Below are 19583 nucleotides of genomic sequence, written 5' to 3' on the forward strand. Positions count from 1 at the left end.
TTGCTTCTGAACATCCTAACAACATATAAAACTTTACATCTAAAGCTTAAATTGTTTTCCTTTCTCATACCAGTTTCTGGTCCTTACTGTCCTCGTATCAGTTAATGGTTTTATCATTTTCTAAAGTCTTCCTTAGATCTCTCCTTTTTCATTCTTTCTCCCTATTTTGTTTCCTATCTGCTTGTGACTGCCATCCATCCTTTGTGGATTTTTTGCACAGCTTCTGATCTGCTGATTTCCAGCTACCTTATCCATATTTACTAAGTCTCCCTAATGCATAGAAAAAGTTATAATCTTGATTGAATCCCTGTATCCAGTTTATTATCTTCACTACCTACTAAATGTCTCGTTAGCCTGGCATTCAACGCTAAATACTCTAGCTAGCCTCAAAGGGCTTTTCTAGCTTTTACTCTCCTTGTTTCCAACATATTTCAGCCAACCTTGACTATTCCTTATTTCTCAAGTAAGTTCAATTTTTCCTACATTTTCTTATGTTTCTCCTTTCACTTGGAAAAAAGGAAAATTTACTGAAAACCATGTTCCTATAAATATTTCCACCTATAGATATTCTACCCTTCTTAATGTCTCACTATGTACTGCTATTTTTTCTCTTTTTATCCCAAATGCTATTTAATTTCACTTAGAGATTTAGGAAATCATCCTTTTATTTGACTCCTTTCCTCCAGAATATATCCTCTGAGCACTTTGAAGCTTTCTTATGGATGTGTACCATGGTTACATATATAGATCTTATCTTTCTAAATGTACATTCCTTGACAGCCGGGGAGTATATCAGGTCATTTAAGTTTTGTGGAGGGATTACCCACAGAGTGGGGATTACTTCAGAGGATTGTACAGGATGTGCCCTATGCAAGGATTGCCTCCTGAAATGTGGGCTCAAATGGGCACTAATGTGCTAGAGGGGATACCTTTTCTATTTTGCACATGTGCAGAAGCTGTGTCTACTGTTTCATATAATTGGCACACATGTAATAAATTAGGTCAAGACCTTGTATACAAGTATTACTTGTTCTCCTTATCCTTACTTACTGTAGTCTACAAGTGATTTTTTATAAATTATATCCCCTTATCTATTTAGTCTGTGTCATTTCCTTTCTGCCACCAGTTTCTGAAGTTTCTCCTGTTACATATCCATTCTAACTGTCCACATACATAAGGTTCTTGCTTATAACAAGTTCTTGCTCATAACAAGTTGAAGTGATCTAGTATCTCTTTTGCAGTTTAATGGTTGACATATGACTATGTTTATTTCTAAGTCACTCTTTAGATTGCTTCTTTCTTGAATCCAGGTAATTAAAACCACATACTATTTAAATTTCTCTTAATTTTTATGTTCACCTGCATCACCTTCATTTTTAAGTCTTTGAATTTGTCATTGGTATTTTTATGCTTGAATTTATCATTTTCTCAGATCTGAGATTCAAGTTGTATTTGTTCTTTATTCTAGGTCGTTCTTCCCTCTTTCCAATAGATGATGGCTTGCTGGATGATGGTCACAGTGATCAAGTTGGAGTTTTAAATTCACCCACCTGTTATTCAGCTCACCAAAATGGAGAGCGAATAGAACGCTTCTCTCGAAAAGTTTTTGTTGGTGGTCTTCCTCCAGATATTGATGAAGGTATTTATTAAGATATTTATTAACATGGTGATTTGGGCTTTAACAAAAACAAAAAAATATGAAATTTAATGTGAATGGACTATGAAAGTTTTTACCACCTAGAGATTTTCAGAATTAGAATGCATTTTCTTCTTTTAAAATACTTTATCACCTGTTGAAATATGAAAGTACTTGAACAAAAGCTTTTTTATTTTTCTCTTTAGATCTTACCATATTTGTAACTGTGAGCATTTTTTGTAAAGAAGATTTTCATGACCTAGGTCATATTCTACTTGTTTTTAAAATATAGAATATATTTAGGTATATAAAACTTAAAGCTTTTTGTATCACCATAATGTGCACATGCACACATACACTGAAATAAATGGAACCAACCATAAGATAATATCTGCAATGCTTGGTAATCAAAAGTTTAATTTATTTTTATTTTTATTTATTTATTTATTTATTTTTTTGAGGCGGAGTCTCGCTCTGTCTTGCAGGCTGGAGTGCAGTGGCACAATCTCGGCTCGCTGCAAACTCCACTTCCCGGGTTCAAGCGATTCTCCTGCCTCAGCCTCCTGAGTAGCTGGGACTACAGGCGCATGCCACCATGCCCCGCTAATTTGTTGTGTTTTTAGTAGAGACGGGGTTTCACTGTGTTAGCCAGGATGGTTTTGATCTCCTAACCTCATGATCCGCCCACTTCAGCCTCCCAAAGTGCTGGGATTACAGGCATGAGCCACCATGCCCGGCCAAAAGTTTAATTTCTTGAAGGATAAATGTGCTCTTAGAAACAGGGAAGAAAGAGGCTATTAAACCCGAAAGGGAAATGGAAACAGAACATGAATAGGAAATTAGGATTTCACAAACACTAGTAATTGTATGTGATAACAAAAGAAAATTAATTGAAGACTTAAAATATTAAGCTATATTTGTGAGGTTATGGGAAATGTATCACTCATTCTTACATTTTAGGAAATTTTTTAGTTATGATTCAGATATCCACAAACTTATTCTAAGTATTGATCTTCATAAGCTTTCTATGTAATGAAATAACATAAGACATAGCAATTGGATGTAACCTATATGGATTTCAGTGAAACTACCTGGCATGTATCAGGCCCTTGTATATTTTTTCAACATTATAGTTATTCAAGTCTTGTTTCAGCAGAGCTTTTTTCCTATAATAAAATGATTTTATTTGTGAAGCAGTAATAGATTTTATTTAACTTATATATGTTGGTGTTTTTTTCAATCCAGTGCTATTTGTGGTTTGGTATACTATAAAGTCATTAGTATCCATACAATGTTATATAAAATTTTAAAATTCATATGGAATTGAGTATTCTAACCAATGCATTGCTTAAAAATGAATTTATTTTGACAAAAATTGTTAATCTTGACATATTATTTTAATAAGTATATTAGACATATTCCCAGTGTTTATATTCTAATTTATCTTAAGGTATTTGGTGCTTTTAAATGTTAAATCTTCATAGTAACAGTACAAAATTTCTTAGAACGAATCACTGAAACTAATTTCTAATGTGTATTATTGTACTTTCTTAAGATGAAATTACTGCTAGCTTCAGAAGATTTGGGCCTTTGGTAGTAGATTGGCCTCATAAAGCAGAAAGCAAGTCCTATTTTCCACCAAAAGGTAAGGATTGTTATTGTTAATATTTGCTAGGAAATTGGTTGTATGAGAGCAAAAGAAAGAATAGCAATTACTTAGCCAGTTAGGAATCATGAGAGACTTGCTATGATTTGATAATAATTTCATAGACTCAGATCAACAAATGTTTGAGTATTTTCTCTGTCTAAAGCATCATTTCAAGTAACTTGGGTATAGACATATGAAACAGTATCTCTCTGCATTATGAAATTAAGATCTATGTGAAGTGATTGGTCTTTCATAAAATATAAATTTATGAACAGTTGAAATATAAGATTTACATTAAATGTTCTAGATAACAGCAGAGCAATATAAATTATTACCAACTGTTGATGAATAAATAATTTAGATAAAAGACAAAGTAGCTAGTTGGGTCTATTTTTTTTTTCAATTATATAAAGATGTAAAACTTGAGGAAGACGCTTAGTTAAGTTAGTCAGTTATTACTAGGAAGACACCGTGGCTGATCACCACAGGACAAGAATTACAAATTGTGCTAACCTTCACATGCAAGTCGCATGATCAAGTCACCATCTGTGGGGAGAGGAAGTATATCCTGCCCACAATAACAAGAGGAAGAGAGGAGAAAGGAGTCTTGAAGATTAATTCAGCTAGTCAGAATTGCTAATGGAAGGTTCTCTGAAATGAATAAAAAAAAGAGGGGAGGTTCAAAGATTAAGACTTTACTTTAAACATTGCTGAAATATAATTTTAGAAAATGCACACCACACATACTATTCAGTTTCATGACTTAGTGAATTGTCAAGCCTGGAGAAAAGACCCCAATAGAACTGTTAAATGGTTTGATTTTGACTCTGGGAAATGAAGCATGATAAAGAAGTTATTGGCACATAAAAACTAGGTACAGTTTTCTGGTGATGAATTATATGAGTCATATCTACTTTCTGCCATTGAGAATTATAGAACTTTCACTAATAGTTCACATAGTTTTTTAGATAAATGGAATAATGCAATTTTTTTAATACTTGCAGATCTATATGTATGTAGGGAATCAAGAGCATCTTTTGAGTAGGGATTCTGGATCCCAGGCCTCTATGGGAATCTGATTAAAGCTATCTGCCTCTCTCCATGTAGTCTGGAGTTTATTGGAGGTCACAAAACCTTGGTTTAGAGAGGAAATTATCTATACATAGATAGAGCTGTTTATTTATTAGCTTAGTTTTAGTGTTGTCCATAGTTTTACTCTCTTGCCATTTCATAAAGTTTACTTTATAAATGCCATTTTTATTGAATACTCAGAGTATTGAGTTATTTTGTAATGTTCCCGACTAAGCTACCATCATCACTTGCCTGGACTACTTCAGCTGTCTTTCTAGTCTCTCCACATCTCTAGCCCTCTTCAGTTTTCTCCTATAGTCCAGTCACAGCAGTCTTTGAAAACTCATTGGATGGTGCTATTCCTTACTCACCTGCATAAACCCTTTAATGGTTTCTCTTATTTTTAGGATAAAAGCAAAAATGCATTCACTCTGCCTGGCCTTGCCTTCTTTCTAGCTTCTTCTGCTATTGCTGCTTGTTTCCTTCCAGTCCCACAAACTGGCCTTGTTCTCTCCACCCTCAGTGCTTTTATGTATGATAATCTCTAGACTGATGGTATCTCTTCCTTAGGTCTCTTTATATATTCCCTACTTATCTTTTGTATCTCAAGCTTAAGTGTAAGTTGATCACAGAAAACATTAAGGATCTACCTAATGAGGTCAGCTCCTCCTGCCCAACTCCTAGTGCTGTCTGTGTCTTTCACTCCTAGCACTCATCACAGTTGCAGTATTACATTTTTACAACTTTAAACATTTGTAATTATTTTATTAATGTCAGTTTCTTTCAATGGTCTGTAAAATAGTGTCTTTATTCACCTTTGTGAATGTTCATATTCTCAATAATTCACGGATTGTTAACTGCCTAATAAATGAGATAACAAAAAATACTATAGAATGGAGAAATTACTTCAAGTAGATGGGGGAGAGCTTCACTGAGAGGTTTGGAATTAATCTAAGGTACTGTATATAGATAGATAAAAAGCACTTGAACAGAGTTCCAGGCAGGAATGGAAATAAAATTTTAAAAAGGAATTAGGAATTGTTTGGATGGAGAAAGATGCAGATTTTTGCATGAGCCACTTGTTCACTTACAAGGATGGTGTACTCTAAGCCTAGAAAGATGGGATGGAACATATTTAATGAAACAGAATAGTTGTTGTCTTTATTGCTATTGTTGCTATCATTGTTATTGTGGTTTTGCAGTATTTAGTTTCTCTAATCGAAAAAATAAAATTGGCACTGGCAAATCATAGTTTTTTTGGTACAATTACAGTTAAATGTAGCCATTTCCAAAGACCAGTATCCCCAAACCTTGTTCTTTCAAGCAATTTTGTTATTTCTGTAATTCAGCATTTTCCATGGTTTGGAAAACACTGGTATAGAAGCATCCAGTGGGTGAAGCTACCTTGTAATTACAGCAGTGACTAGAGTCCCTTAGATGCTAAGCCACACATGTACGTAAGTTTCCTTTGCAGTGAATAACCTTCACCTTATGTGATTATTAGCTTGCTTTAACAAATTCAAAAGAAGCTATTATGTAGTATGTTTTTGTTAAGAATATTTTAATATCTAATGACTTGCATTAGGTAAGTCATAATTTACCTAATATTGCTTAATTTTTGTAATATAAACATTCCCTAATAATAGCAAAAATTGAGCAATATTAAAGATATTGAATTTAGAGTATTTTAAATTAAGCAATATTAAAATGTTAATTTCAAAAATTATAAAAATTGGCCAACATTAAAATATTGAATTTAATATACTATTTTAGTAAATTGGTCTTATATCCTTTTAATTATTACAAAATACTTGTAGTTCCCAGATGGTTATTTCATATCAAAATTAAAGCCTTAAAAAAACTTCATTATTTTCAAGAATATTTAAATTGTTTCCAGAAGTGTAAAAAATCTAAGACATGTGTTTTAATCCTGTGTAATCTTACCTTTGGAAGTTTGTATTTGTATAGGGTGAAATCATTTATATAAGGTGAAATGGCTTCAGGTATTTTTTATGCAATCAGGTATTTTAATTTTATTAAAATGAAGTACTTTAGTGTCACATCAGACTTTTGTGGCATAAAGCTATGGTTGACAATAAGCTGAGTTTTTTGACTTGAGTAAAACATGACCTTACATTTCCCATTATATGGTGGAACAGACATACATGGCCTGCTTGATGTCTGCTTCATACTGGGACTAGATTAAAATGCTGTACATTTGTTCGCATAGAAATCTTGCCAAGGTAAGGGATAGATCATTTATAGCTATCACCTGCTGGGAATAATCACATAATAGTAAACTTGCAGTGTAAATTTTGATGCCTTCTTTTTATAATGTAGTCTATTCTGTCTGCTGGATACATGATTTTTTATTAAAGATTGACAATTGGTTGTTTACAAGTCTAGATAGTCTCCAGACAGTTTGAAAAATGTATTCCACTGCTTTCCAAGGTGAGGCTTGATTTAAAAGTTTTGATCCATCTGACCCATGTTTTATTAAGGAACATGTTTCATTCTAACCTTCCTACTGTAGCTTTCTTAGTATAATTGGGAAGTTTTCATGAGACTGGAATGTTTCCTCTGCTTAGGGGATTTCCTGGACCTTTCCGAGTGCATTCCAGTCTGAAAGTCTAGAACTTGGATTAACCTGAGGACATTTATAGCAAACTTTAGCTCCAGATATACTCACCTGGTTAATTCTGCCAAGTTCTTTAAGAAGGTAGTATCACTGCTAGAAAGCGCATGGGAGACCTTGGGGCTGACCTCGGTTTGAAATTATTCAACCAACTGTTTACTGTGAGACTGATTTTGGTGGTACTTTGATTTTTTTCTTCTGTAAAACAGGAATAATATTTCATAGACTTGAGAATCAAATACTAATGCATGTAAGTTAGTACAGTATCTGATAGCAGGTGTTCTATATAAAGTAGCCAGTTGCTTTACTGAGTATCTGTTTTAATGTGTATTATATAAGATATTGTGTTCTCTTATAGAAGGTAAATGGCTTTTCGTCCTATTTGATAGTTTTTTTTTTTTCAAAAGCATGTATTTTGTAAATAGTACTGAAATTTGGAGTAAAATCACTTGGCTTGACATATTGCCTCATCTTTAATGGTTATTCCAGGCTATGCATTTCTTCTCTTTCAAGAAGAGAGCTCAGTTCAGGCACTAATTGATGCTTGTATTGAAGAAGATGGAAAACTCTATCTGTGTGTTTCTAGCCCTACTATCAAGGACAAACCAGTAAGTAAATACCACATGAACTTCAGGCTACAAATGCAAGTTTTTCAAAAATTGTTTTGAAATGATTGTTAATTAATAAAAGAACAATTAAACTACCATGTTGAGTTTTAGTTTTTGAAACATCCATATAATTTATAGCAGGAGTCCCCAACCCCTGGGCAGTGGACCAGTACTGGTGGTCCATGATCTTTTAGGAACCAGGCCGCACAGCAGGAGATGAGTGGCAGGCAAGCCAGCATTACTGCCTGAGCTCCGCCTCCTGTCAGATCAGAGATGGCATTCTATTCTCATAGGAATGCAAACCCTATTGTGAACTGCACATGCAAGTGATCTAGGTTGCATGTTCTTTATGAGAATCTAATGCCTGGTGATCTGAGGTGGAACACTTTGATCTCGAAACCATCCTCTACCACCTCCATCCTTGGAAAAACTGTCTTCCTCAGAATTGGTCCCTGGTGCCAAAAAGGTCAGAGACTGCGGATTTATAGAATCTAGATCAACAAAAGTTATAAAAATAATTTGTTTCCAGATCCCACTATACAAATTTTTAAACAATAAAAGAATCACTATTAACTGGCAAAAACAAACAAACAGAAAATTCTCATAAGCCATCAAGGGAGTAAGACCCAATGTAATTTTCTTCATAGGTTCAAATACGTCCTTGGAATTTAAGTGATAGTGATTTTGTAATGGATGGTTCTCAGCCTTTGGATCCCCGAAAAACAATTTTTGTTGGAGGTGTTCCTAGGCCATTAAGGGCTGGTAAGTAGAATGTTAACAATTTTAAGAAAAATCATTTAAATATGTCCTAGTGAATTTAATAAACGTTTGGAAGCTATTGTGTACATGACACTATTGGACAGAGCAGGAGCAGATTCTTCATGCTCCAATTGCTGCTAACTACAGAATTTTGAAACAAATTCTGAGGCTTCCTCTTGAAAGTCTCAAACTGGAGAATTGGGTACTTATCTATCAATATCAGTGCAGTAGCTAACTCCAAGCAAATCTATAAGAATCCACCTAAATACTTCTGATTTCCTAAGTGTACGTCTCTGAGATAAGAGAATTTGGGGTCTGTTTATTTTGTGTAGATCGATTCCGATATCTGAAAAAGAAATACGGGATTTTTTTCTCTTTTATCTATATTTTAATCATTAAAGTAGCACTTTAGATAAGTGAATGATGATAAACTTCTGTTTATCAATAACTAGGAACCAAAAACCCTACCAAAATATGTCACACAGGAATATAATTGTAGATGTATATGCCCACTTTGCACATGTTAGATGGTACTCTGCACCATGTGTAGAGTGTTAGTGATTTCCATCACTGAGAACATCCTCTCCCCAGTCGTAGAGATATATGTTAAAGAACTACGCATACCTGGAAATACTTATAGAATATGATGACTTCTACAAAGAAGTACTATAGGGAACAGAAGAGCATGGAGCAAGGAAATATGATATCTGATATCTTGAAGGTATTTGAAGTCTGATATCTTGAAGGTATTTGTAGTTGAGCTGACATATAAAGTCTGGGCAAAAGGAGCAGGATCAGGGTGGTAGTAGGGTTCTGAGGAATGTGTTTCACAGAAAGGGAACAACTTATTTAAAGGTCTTGAGTGGAAGGAAATAGGGTGCTTTGAAGGAACCGAAAGAAGCCCAAAGTGCCTGACTTGGGATACAAGGAGTGAGGGAAGGGACACAAGGAGACAGGAGTCAAATCATACATGTCTAATAGACTAACTTGGTATTTATCCTCAGAGCAAGGGTAAGCCATTGAAGAGTTTTTAAGCAAAAGAGAGACTTCATCATCTTTGCAGTTTTCAAAGTTCACTTTAGCTAATGATTCAGAGAGAGGGGGACCAGGGTGAGAGTAAATACGGGCAGACCAGTTTAACATCCTATTATTACAATCCAGGAGATAGACAATGGTGGCTTGGATTAGTGGTAGCAGTGGAGAAAGCCAGCTGAACAGAGGTGACAGATATTTATGAGGTAAACACAAAGACTGAATCTCATCTTTCAGTCATAAGCTACTGGGTAGATAGTGATGCCTTTTACTGAGATGGAAGGAACACTGGAGAAGGAGCAGATAGGGAGGGAAGATTGTGGTCTTGGTTTTGAACACAAGTTTATGGCACCATTCAGAGCTCCCAAATAGAAATTTCAATTAAACCATGGTATATGGTATTTTTTTAATGTATTTTTATGGTGGTATCTGGTATATTTTTTAAGAAAGTCACTCTTTATACTGTTCTAAAAACAAGCTGGGAAGGCAAGGGCCAAAAGCAAAGAGAGATAAGGCTATTGCCATGAACCAGATGAAAAATGATGTTAGCATGAATCAGGATGTTAGTGATGGAGGTCAGGCGATTGGACTCTAGATATGTTTTAAAATCAAGTTTACAGGATTGCATGTGCAGTATGGAGCAAGGGAAGAATACAGAAAGGATGAAGCCAAAGATCTTGACAACTTCATCTTTTCTGTTGCTTTCTAATTGGTTCAGCAGAAACTCACTGGAGCAGGTTTAATGGGATATGGAAAGATTATGAGTTCCATTTTTAATATACTGAGTGTGGCCAGTGCCTGTTAAATATCGAGTTGTCCAGTAGACAGTTGCATGTACGAGTCCGGCGTCCATGGGAGAGGTCCACACTGGAGATAAAAATGTAGGAGCTTAAAAACATATAGATGGTGTTTAAAGCTATGATCAGGATGAAGTTACCAAAGCCAGGAGTGTAGATAGTGTTGCAAGGATTGAAAGTTAGGGTACTCTGACATTGAAAAGGAGTTTAGGATGAACTATCAAGGAAGACTCAGAAGAAATTTATCAGTGAGGTAGGAGCAGAATTAGTGGGATAATATATTCTAGAAGCCAGATGGAGAAAATATTTGAATGAGAAGGAAGGGATTAATTGTGTTCAATGCTACTTACAGATAGATTGACCATTGGACTTGACTTGAACAATTATAGTGGAGTCATGGTGTGATAGTCTGGTTAGAAAAAGAGTTGAATAAAGAGAATGGGAGGAGAGGAATTGGGGGGAATACTGGAACAGATTTTGAGAAATTTGGTTGTAAAGGCGAACAGAGAAATGGAGCAGGGAGAAATGGAGCAGGGAAATAGCTGAGAGGGAGAATAAGTGTTATGGGAATTTTTTTTAAGATAGGAAAATTATAGTGTACTTGGGAAAACTGATTGTATAGAAGGGAAAGGGGAGAACTGCTGAAGCAGTGTCCTTGGTGAGAGTGTATGGGATCTAGTAGGCAAGTGAAAGGATTGGATTTAGGAAAGAGCATGGAACTATTTCTCTATAGGACAGAAGATAGAGTATATAGTGGGTTTAGTGCTGTAAGTAGGTAGATGTGATGGTGGTGAGTCACTTTATAGTTTAAAAAAAGCATCCTTGATCCCTGTCCTTTTTTAATAACAGCCTCTTATCTGCCATTCTACTCCTGGTCAAATGATAATATACTATTGACTTTTACATTTTACAAAAAGTACTTAAAAATTGTTGATTACTGTGTTATCTCACATTTGATGTAAACTTCTTCTCCTTTTGAAGTGGAGCTTGCTATGATCATGGACCGGCTGTATGGTGGAGTTTGTTATGCAGGAATTGATACAGATCCTGAGCTAAAATACCCAAAAGGTGCTGGGCGAGTTGCTTTCTCCAATCAGCAGAGCTATATTGCTGCCATTAGTGCTCGGTTTGTTCAGCTTCAGCATGGTGATATTGATAAACGTGTAAGTTACATATTGGGAAATCACTTATGTCCTATAATAAGGTGCTGATCCAAAGCCTCATACCCTAACAAGTTAATAATATAATTTGAACACTGTTTAATGTTTATACTTCTTTAAGTCTTAAAGGATATTATATAAACATATCCTTGAAATGGAAAATTACTGAACACACTTTAAACTTTAGGTATAATATAAAAATATTAATATCATTGTGCAGCCATGTCAAAATTTTTTAATCAGCCAGTAAGGTCAAATATTCTAACCATGGAGGCAGAGGTGGTTTTAAGAGCCTGTACATTGGAGTCAGACTGCCTGGGATTGAACCCCATTTCTACAAATTAACCTTCTCTATGCCTCTTTTTCCTCACTTGTAAAATAGAAAACAATGATAACATGTCTTTCTCAGTAATTTTGAGGATTAAATGAATTTACATATATATAAGCACTTAGAATAGAACTTGACGGAGAGTGTTATTTAAATGTTTGTTTTCATTTGTCACAAAATCTAAAATAAAAATGCATTGTGTATATTTCTCTAAAATAATTGACCTAAACTTAAAAATTTTTTAGTAGCATTGCTTGAATCATCACAATAAGAACTTTTAAGAAGTATTAGGAATGATAACTGAAACCCCTATTGAATAATTCCAAGTACTGACTACCTTCTAAAATAGGGAAAGACACTAGCATTCATTTACAAATCTATTTTATGCCAAAATCTGTGAACAGTTCCTATACATAGCTAAATATATTATAAAATAATCATGTTTATAATTGTAAGAAATACAGTAAGAATATGCGGGTAAATGAATTTTTTATATCTGAATTAATAGATAGAAGATATAACTTGCGTGGGTACTCCTTTTCCCCAATATAACAGTTTCTTGAAGCCTCTTCTGGTGCTGTTTGGCACATTAAAAGACTATTTTGGGAACAGGGAAGCTGGTTAATTAATACCAATTGACTGGACCATGCATGCTAGAAGTAGTCCTCAATGTAATTACCCAACCATCTCATTTAGAAAAGAAACGCAGCATAGGTTCAGTTCACAAATGCGGAGTAGGTTTTTTTTGTTTGTTTGCATTGCTACTTAAAAGGTTGCCAAAAAAAAACTAAGAGGGGGTGCTCTGGTTTTGACAAGACACGCATACATAACTTTTCTGAACTTGTCTGAACATTAAGAGTTCCTCTAGTGTTGTGGTTCTCAACCTCTGCTGTACATTATTCACCTGGGAACTTAGAAAAATCTTGACATTTGGGTCCTACCCCCTGAGGTTCTGCTGAATTGGTTATAAAGCTCCGAAAGTGACACAAATGTACAGTAGTGGTTTAGACCGCTAACAGAGAGGTGATGGGTCACAGACGAGGTTATTTACATAGTATATAATCATGGTATTTAATGTACACTACCAGAAGAAAAAGACTGTTACAGTGTCATACCTCATACCTCTTTGTTTCTGAAATTATAGTGAAGGACCAATTATTTGGAGCAGAGTATTGACTCTTAAAGAGCAACTCAGTTGCAGAGCAGATGAATTGAGATACATGTGCCTTCTTAAAAAGGCATTGAAATACCTGAGGGAAAAGCTTATTTTCTAAGATATGTGCTACAAAGGTAATTTTGAACTGTTTTTGAAAGAATTTGAGCCTTAAATATTTTACAAGTCACTAATATTGCTTATACAAAGAAATATTAAACCATTAACCTTTATACCTTTCATCTCTCCAATATGAATATGGTTATTAAACCATAAAAATTGAATAAATATAAGTGTATAACTGCCAACCCAAAGATACACGGGATACTTATTTGGAGGGAATGAAAATTGTTTATTCCACTTACTTTTTAGACTCATGGATACTGTGGTTTAGTTCCTGTCTGATAGCTGGAAAACACAGTCACCACAGATGTGTAATTCATTATATTTTTTTGTATGTTATTTCATGAGTAGTATAATTCACTGTGACTTCTAGTAAATGTTAGAAAATAAGACTAGGTGAAGTGTAGTGTTAATGAAACTTCCTTTCGCATATAGAAGAGTTTAATTATTAGAGATTATTAATGAAAAATAGGTTTTGAAATTCAATTTTCCGTCTTTAAAGTCTGGTTTTGAGTAAAGTAGGTTAGCTTCATAAAACTAATATCTAGAATTTTAAAAATACAAATAATTGAAATCATTGCATTTGTAAAATTTTCATTCAACAGTTTTATATTAAAATGTAACTCCTGAACATCTGGTGTTTTATCAGGTAATATGGAAGTGAAGTAAACATCACAGACCCTGGTTTCAATTTGTCTAAAATCTTATTAAAAGAGAAAAAAAAAAGAAAGAACCATGAGAAAGAAACCCAGAAAACATATGTAAATGTATTGTATTTATGCATATATTTATAGCATTTCTACTTCGTGCTAGATATTCTTCTAGGCACTGGGAACTGAATGTTGAGCAAATGGGTGCTGTCCCAGTGTTCATGGAGTTTATAATTCAGTGAGATGAAATCCAGTTAACTCTCATGCTACCTTAATTTATTCTTTGTTTGTAATAATGTTCCCATAAAGGAAAAAGTTAAGAGATAAAGATCAAGCATAACAATTTTAAAAATTTGTGTTAAAGATTGTAAAGCCACTGGAAAAAAGGTTAAAAATTCTTAACTGACAAAAGAGAACTCATAAATCAATTTAAAAAACAAACAAAACTCCAGCAAGAAAATATGCAAAAGATACAAACAAGCAATTCAGAAAAGCCAACTGTCGAATATACATAAAATATATTTATCCTAATCCTAACCAATGAAATATAAACAACAATGTAATTCCATTACCTGTCTATCAAATGAACATCCTGCAGTTCTTGTAATCAACTTTTAGGTTGTTTCTAGTTTGTTGTTGTTCTTACAAATAATATTGCGGAAAATATCGTTATATTCATTTTCTGCACTCATGCAAGTATTTCAGTAGAATACATTCAGAATACAAACTGTTGGGTCATTACTTTTTACTATAGGCAACCTTTACTTTATCTCAATCCAGTCCTTCAGAACACTCAGTGTTCTGTTGTCTCCTAAGGAACGGCTGAGCTGTTCTGCTGTCTGGCACTTTTCAGCCAAACAACGGTAAAAGCCTTCCATTCATAAAGTTATCACAAGCAGGAAAGCAAGGCTATTGCAGCTAACAGTAGCTAATATTAATTTATAGACTATTTTACCATGTGCCAAGCACTGTCTTATGCTTTTACATTCACAATTTAAGCCTCACAACTCTGAGACAGGATCTGTTATTCCCACTTGACAGATGTGGAAACTGAGGTGGAGAAGTTTATCATTCAGAGCTGACTCCAGTCTGAAGTGTTCTGCCAAGTCAGACCTTCACAACGGGACTTGTACTTTATATCTTATAAATTTACAGAAGTCTAGGCATGCCCTTTGTAAGATTCTCCACAGTTCTGACTTGTCTGTGCCAGTTATTTTCAAGCAGAGTGTGACTCGCACCTGCAGTGGAGAAGCGCTGCCTTAATCAGTGGCTGTTCGGGTTCTGCCATCTCACAGGTGATATTGGAATGAGGGAAAAAGGTGTGGAAACTGTCTCCATGACTACTTGATATGTCTTTTGTTTTTCACTCACAATCTCCCTAACTCTGAAAATACCAGCACACAGGTGTTTCAAAGATGTTATTCAAGAAAGGTGAGAGTGGAATGTTTTGCAAATCAGATTTTTATAGATTTTTAGAGTGTTTTAACCTACTACATGGTAAAGCTCCTTCCTTGAGAAACTGCCCATTTCCTCAGCTTTTAATGCTGGTCCTTTTTTTCTGCTGTAGAAACATTTTAAGTTATTACAGAATTTGATTTCTGAAGCAGACCCTAATGAGACTTATTTTCTTTTTTTTCAAGGTGGAGGTAAAGCCATATGTGCTAGATGACCAGATGTGTGATGAATGCCAGGGCGCACGCTGTGGTGGAAAATTTGCTCCCTTTTTTTGTGCCAATGTCACTTGCCTGCAGTATTACTGTGAGTTTTGTTGGGCAAATATCCACTCTCGTGCTGGACGTGAGTTCCATAAGCCATTGGTAAAGGAAGGTGCTGATCGCCCACGTCAGATCCACTTCCGCTGGAACTAAGAATAGCAAACTGGCCTCTGTTTAACAAGGAAAGAAAGGGTGCATGTGGCTTACTGTGTCTGAAGATACTGACATGCAGAAGAAATAAGTGCATTCTTCTGCTTTTCACCCCAGCTATCAATACATGCATCTTTATCAGCAGCCAAAACACTACAAGCCTCTTGTTTTTCACCAAAACCCTACATCTCAGGCTTACTAATTTTTGTGATATTTTCATGTTAAAATAAAATGTTTTTTTGTATTTTCTCCAAGTTATTTTTATATGTAAAGTTAAAATTAGATATGAGAATGTTTTGCGTAGGGGCAACACAGTCTGCTGCTATATAGTGGGGGAAGCGTGCACTTATTTCTAAACATGGGTTTTTAACTTCAAGATCTGCCCCAGTAATTTACCAAAGGTAGCAAAATAATAGTGAAGATGGAATATGTCTGCTACAAATGCTTATTTTTATTGTTGCTATTTTCAGTGTATACATAAACTAAAAATTAGGGTTGATTTTTTTGCTCTCCATTTTGACTTGCAAGAAATAATACCTCAAGATAATCTGATTTATTAGCTATTTTTAAACATTTTTAATCACAAGCTGTATTAGCTTTGCTGCTATATAGGTGTTATGTGTAAATGCCACCTATTAATACGGGACTGAAAACGTTAGAGACACACTGCATTGCAGATAAAATGCAGGCAGCACAATATGGCCTAAACTGCCATAGTTTTAGAATGTGAAAAAAATGCATGTTTACTTACCTGTATACACCATATGCATGCACTAGAATTATTAACTAACGAGGTGAGGTATTGCAAATGTTCAAAAAAGCTCTCTTGAATCTAGGTAGCATGAACAAATTATAAAATTTGTTTAAAAAAGCAAACTTGCATGCATTATTGTGACTTCAAGTTTAAAAAATCGTCTTACATGTGTACAATATGCAAATTAGTTTTAGATTAGAGAGTGCAGCCATTTTGTGATCTGGTCAGTAGTGGAATTCGATTTTATGCAGACTGGATGTAATATTTGTAATCCCTGTGCAATTTTGTGACGTGCGGTTCTAATTCATGTGCAGTGATATAGTATAGATAAAAGAATGAGTAAAAGAAAATACAAGAATTCTAAAGGAAGTTGGTTTTAGCCCCTTTGATAGTCCATGGTTAAGACATCCTTTATAAACCAAAGATGGCCAGCACACTGCTAACCAGTCACCAAATGTAAGACCCATAAGAAACCCATATTTAAAAATCTGAATTTTATAGAAGAATGCAAAACTTTAATAAACCCTAAGTAAAGTCAAAATGGAGAAGGGGAAATATACAGATGGCTAGTTGCATAAAATTAAATTTTACCTTTATAAGACAATGGTGAAATCTGGCTTGAACTTGCTTATGTGTTTAACCTATAAATATTGGGGTCTTCTGTCTAAACTGGGGTCACTGTTGCATGGAACATTGTTCTTAATAGTTGAGAATTGCTTTTTTGAAAATTTTGATGAAGGAATTTTGGTAATGACTTTGCTTGCAGGTTTTTTGGGGTGTTTTGAGAAAGTGGCATGGAAACATGCAGTAGTTAATGAGTTTCTCTTGGTACTGAACACTATTAGAATATCATTAGTGATATTTTTTCTCTTTAGAGCATTTTTAATGCAACTAGCCCCTATATTTTAATGTAAGAGTTACTCTGCAATCTAAGCAAAGCACCCAACAATAGTAAATGTTTTTTAAAAATGCAGAACTAAGATTTTTGACTCTAAAGAGAGAAAATTACAAGGGCATTGCCTTATAGCAAACCCTTGGGACAATCCTTCATGTGAGCAAAGTGTTGATCTTAATATTGGTTGTCTGTGGTGTGCTTTTTTGTACTGTAAAAATATGTGGTTCATGTCTAACTCTGCTGTTTTATTGTGGTTGTGGTTCAAGTTTTTAATGTTTAAAGTTGATGCTGTTTTCAGAAGAGCTTTTTACTAATTTATTTGTCAATGTTCCCTATTTGTTACTTAACCATGATCCTCCAGATTTTTTGGAGTATTCTTTTCTAACCTTAACCCTGCCAAACCTTGATCCATTTTGACATTTGTTATGCACTATTTTTATATCTCTGTGAGAGATTTTTCCAACAGTCAGCTATTTTATGGCACACTTTTTTTGACTGATGACATCTCCTTTGCTATACCTCAATTTTTGGAATTTAGAGAAGAAATCAGTAGTTTTGCAATGTTAATTATTTAGATATTTAATTTCGCAGATTTTTAAACTTTATTTTCATAATTTCTGCTTAATGTTTAAAATTGAAGAGCCTTTTCATGTATTAAATAATGAACACAAATTATATAATTCAAATAATTGGAGATGTTGAAAATCATTTTCCCTTCTTAAACAGAAATAAATATTTGGAATGAAGGGGAATGTACTAGAACACCCTTTTTGCCACGGGTAAAAATAACAGAAATGTATGGTTTGTTTTACCTTCATTTCTGTACAAGTAAAGCTTATTAGTCTAATGTTTTGTTCCTTTCCCACCTCACCCCTACCTCTTTTGTTTTGTTTTGTTTTTGCCTTTTATGTACTACATTCTTATTTTCTAACTTTTAAACACTGTATTGGAGTTTTTTTTTAATTTACAGATCATATTTATTTTACTATTTTTGTAGAAAATTATTAATTTTGATTGTATTTTTGTATTTTAAAAGCTTCTTCACTTGTGTTCCCTAAATATTCATATTGCTGCCCAAAAGTATGACTGTGGAGGAAAAAAAATACTTTAAAAATCCACACTTTTTGTTAAGAAGGAAACATTTAGCATTTATATATTTGTGTATGGAAAACACTTGATATTTTATCCCTGTTGCATCTGGCTGCACAGAGCCTCTCCTCAAAGATGCTACAAAACTTGAATATAACACATTTTGGAAGGCTGACTAACCTCGATTCTGTGTTGTGATGTGCAATACTGTTTCTAATGTTTGTATAAAAAAAACAGTGTAAACCTTTTTAATGCAAATTTATTTTTTTCATTGCATATTTTGCAGATTTTATCCACAGTGTCATTTTTTACTGTCAGAAAAGATACCCCTTTTGTCATTGCAACTATTTTTTAAATCCAGAAATCTTTGTACTGATGTAAATGATTGTAGTTATTTTGGATAGTGTTTTGCTAACAAAAGGAGAGACTTTTTTCATGCATATTTCTATTTTGTTTTTTTGGGTTTTATTTTATTTTAATAGTAGTAAAATACTTGGAATAATTTTTCATATTCTTGTCATTAATATTATTTTGTATTTTTATGTGGAAATATATAATTTTATGACACTAATTGCTAAAGTTTATTTTATGTTGAATTATTTTTGGAGCTGAAATCTTTGTAATATTAAAGCAACTAGTTTCTAATTCCCAGTTTCTGTATAGAATCGCACAAGTGGTTTATGGAGTGTTTGGATTGTAATTATAAATGGTTCTTTGATATGCAAATTAATATTTTCAGTTGATTTTATTTTATATTCCTAATGGGGTGTTAAAGCCGTTTTTTATTTTTTTCTAAATAAAAAGAGAACCCCTGCTTTTATGGACACTAGGTAAACGCCTTCAGCTTAAATTTTTCGTTAAATATTTTAGTTTATTTTATTGTTATCTTCCAGGTGTCTAAATCTCCAGTCTGTCTGTTGTACTGGTAATTTAACTCTGTAATGGAATAGTTTGCTGCCAACTATTTATATTAAGTAATTTTTAAATATTTGTAATATTGTTGACTGACTAATAAACTATTAAGTTATTGGCATAGTTGTGGAATCTTATTCTTCGGTTCAAATCAATTAAAATATTCAAAAACACCAGTAAGATCTTATTTAGAGAGCTTAGTGACATAAATATATTATGATGCCCAGTCCAAACTACATTTCAGTACAAGGATAGAGGAGAAGCCTTGGAGACCATGTCGTCTAGTATCTCTCAGTATTTCAGCCCTGAGCCCTCTTGTGTCAATTCTCCCACCCTCATCCCCCATATATCATAGAAATTTCTGTGTTACAGTCATCACTTATAATTAATATTACCATATCTAAGTTGATGCTGCCTTCAAAAAATGAGGAACTGTTAATCATGTTGCTAAATGCACAGTTTTCATGA

General features: G+C 34.0%; 1 protein-coding gene across 8 annotated transcripts in view; it reads left to right on the top strand.

Moving 5' to 3' along the window:
* CPEB2 (cytoplasmic polyadenylation element binding protein 2) overlaps positions 1–19236 on the top strand; it is a 68186-nt gene extending 48950 nt beyond the window's left edge. For all 8 annotated transcript variants that reach the window (XM_054485956.2, XM_054485958.2, XM_054485953.2 and 5 more), the window contains 6 exons: positions 1469–1639; positions 3192–3281; positions 7480–7598; positions 8246–8360; positions 11168–11349; positions 15241–19236. In XM_054485956.2, coding sequence (XP_054341931.1) covers positions 1469–1639; positions 3192–3281; positions 7480–7598; positions 8246–8360; positions 11168–11349; positions 15241–15468 — 905 coding nt within the window. In that variant the 3' untranslated portion in view covers positions 15469–19236. The remainder of the gene's footprint in view (positions 1–1468; positions 1640–3191; positions 3282–7479; positions 7599–8245; positions 8361–11167; positions 11350–15240) is intronic.
* The last annotated feature ends 347 nt before the right edge of the window (positions 19237–19583 follow it).

The sequence above is a fragment of the Pongo pygmaeus genome, chromosome 3 (assembly GCF_028885625.2).
Source record: "Pongo pygmaeus isolate AG05252 chromosome 3, NHGRI_mPonPyg2-v2.0_pri, whole genome shotgun sequence".
NCBI classification, from domain to species: Eukaryota; Metazoa; Chordata; class Mammalia; order Primates; family Hominidae; genus Pongo; species Pongo pygmaeus.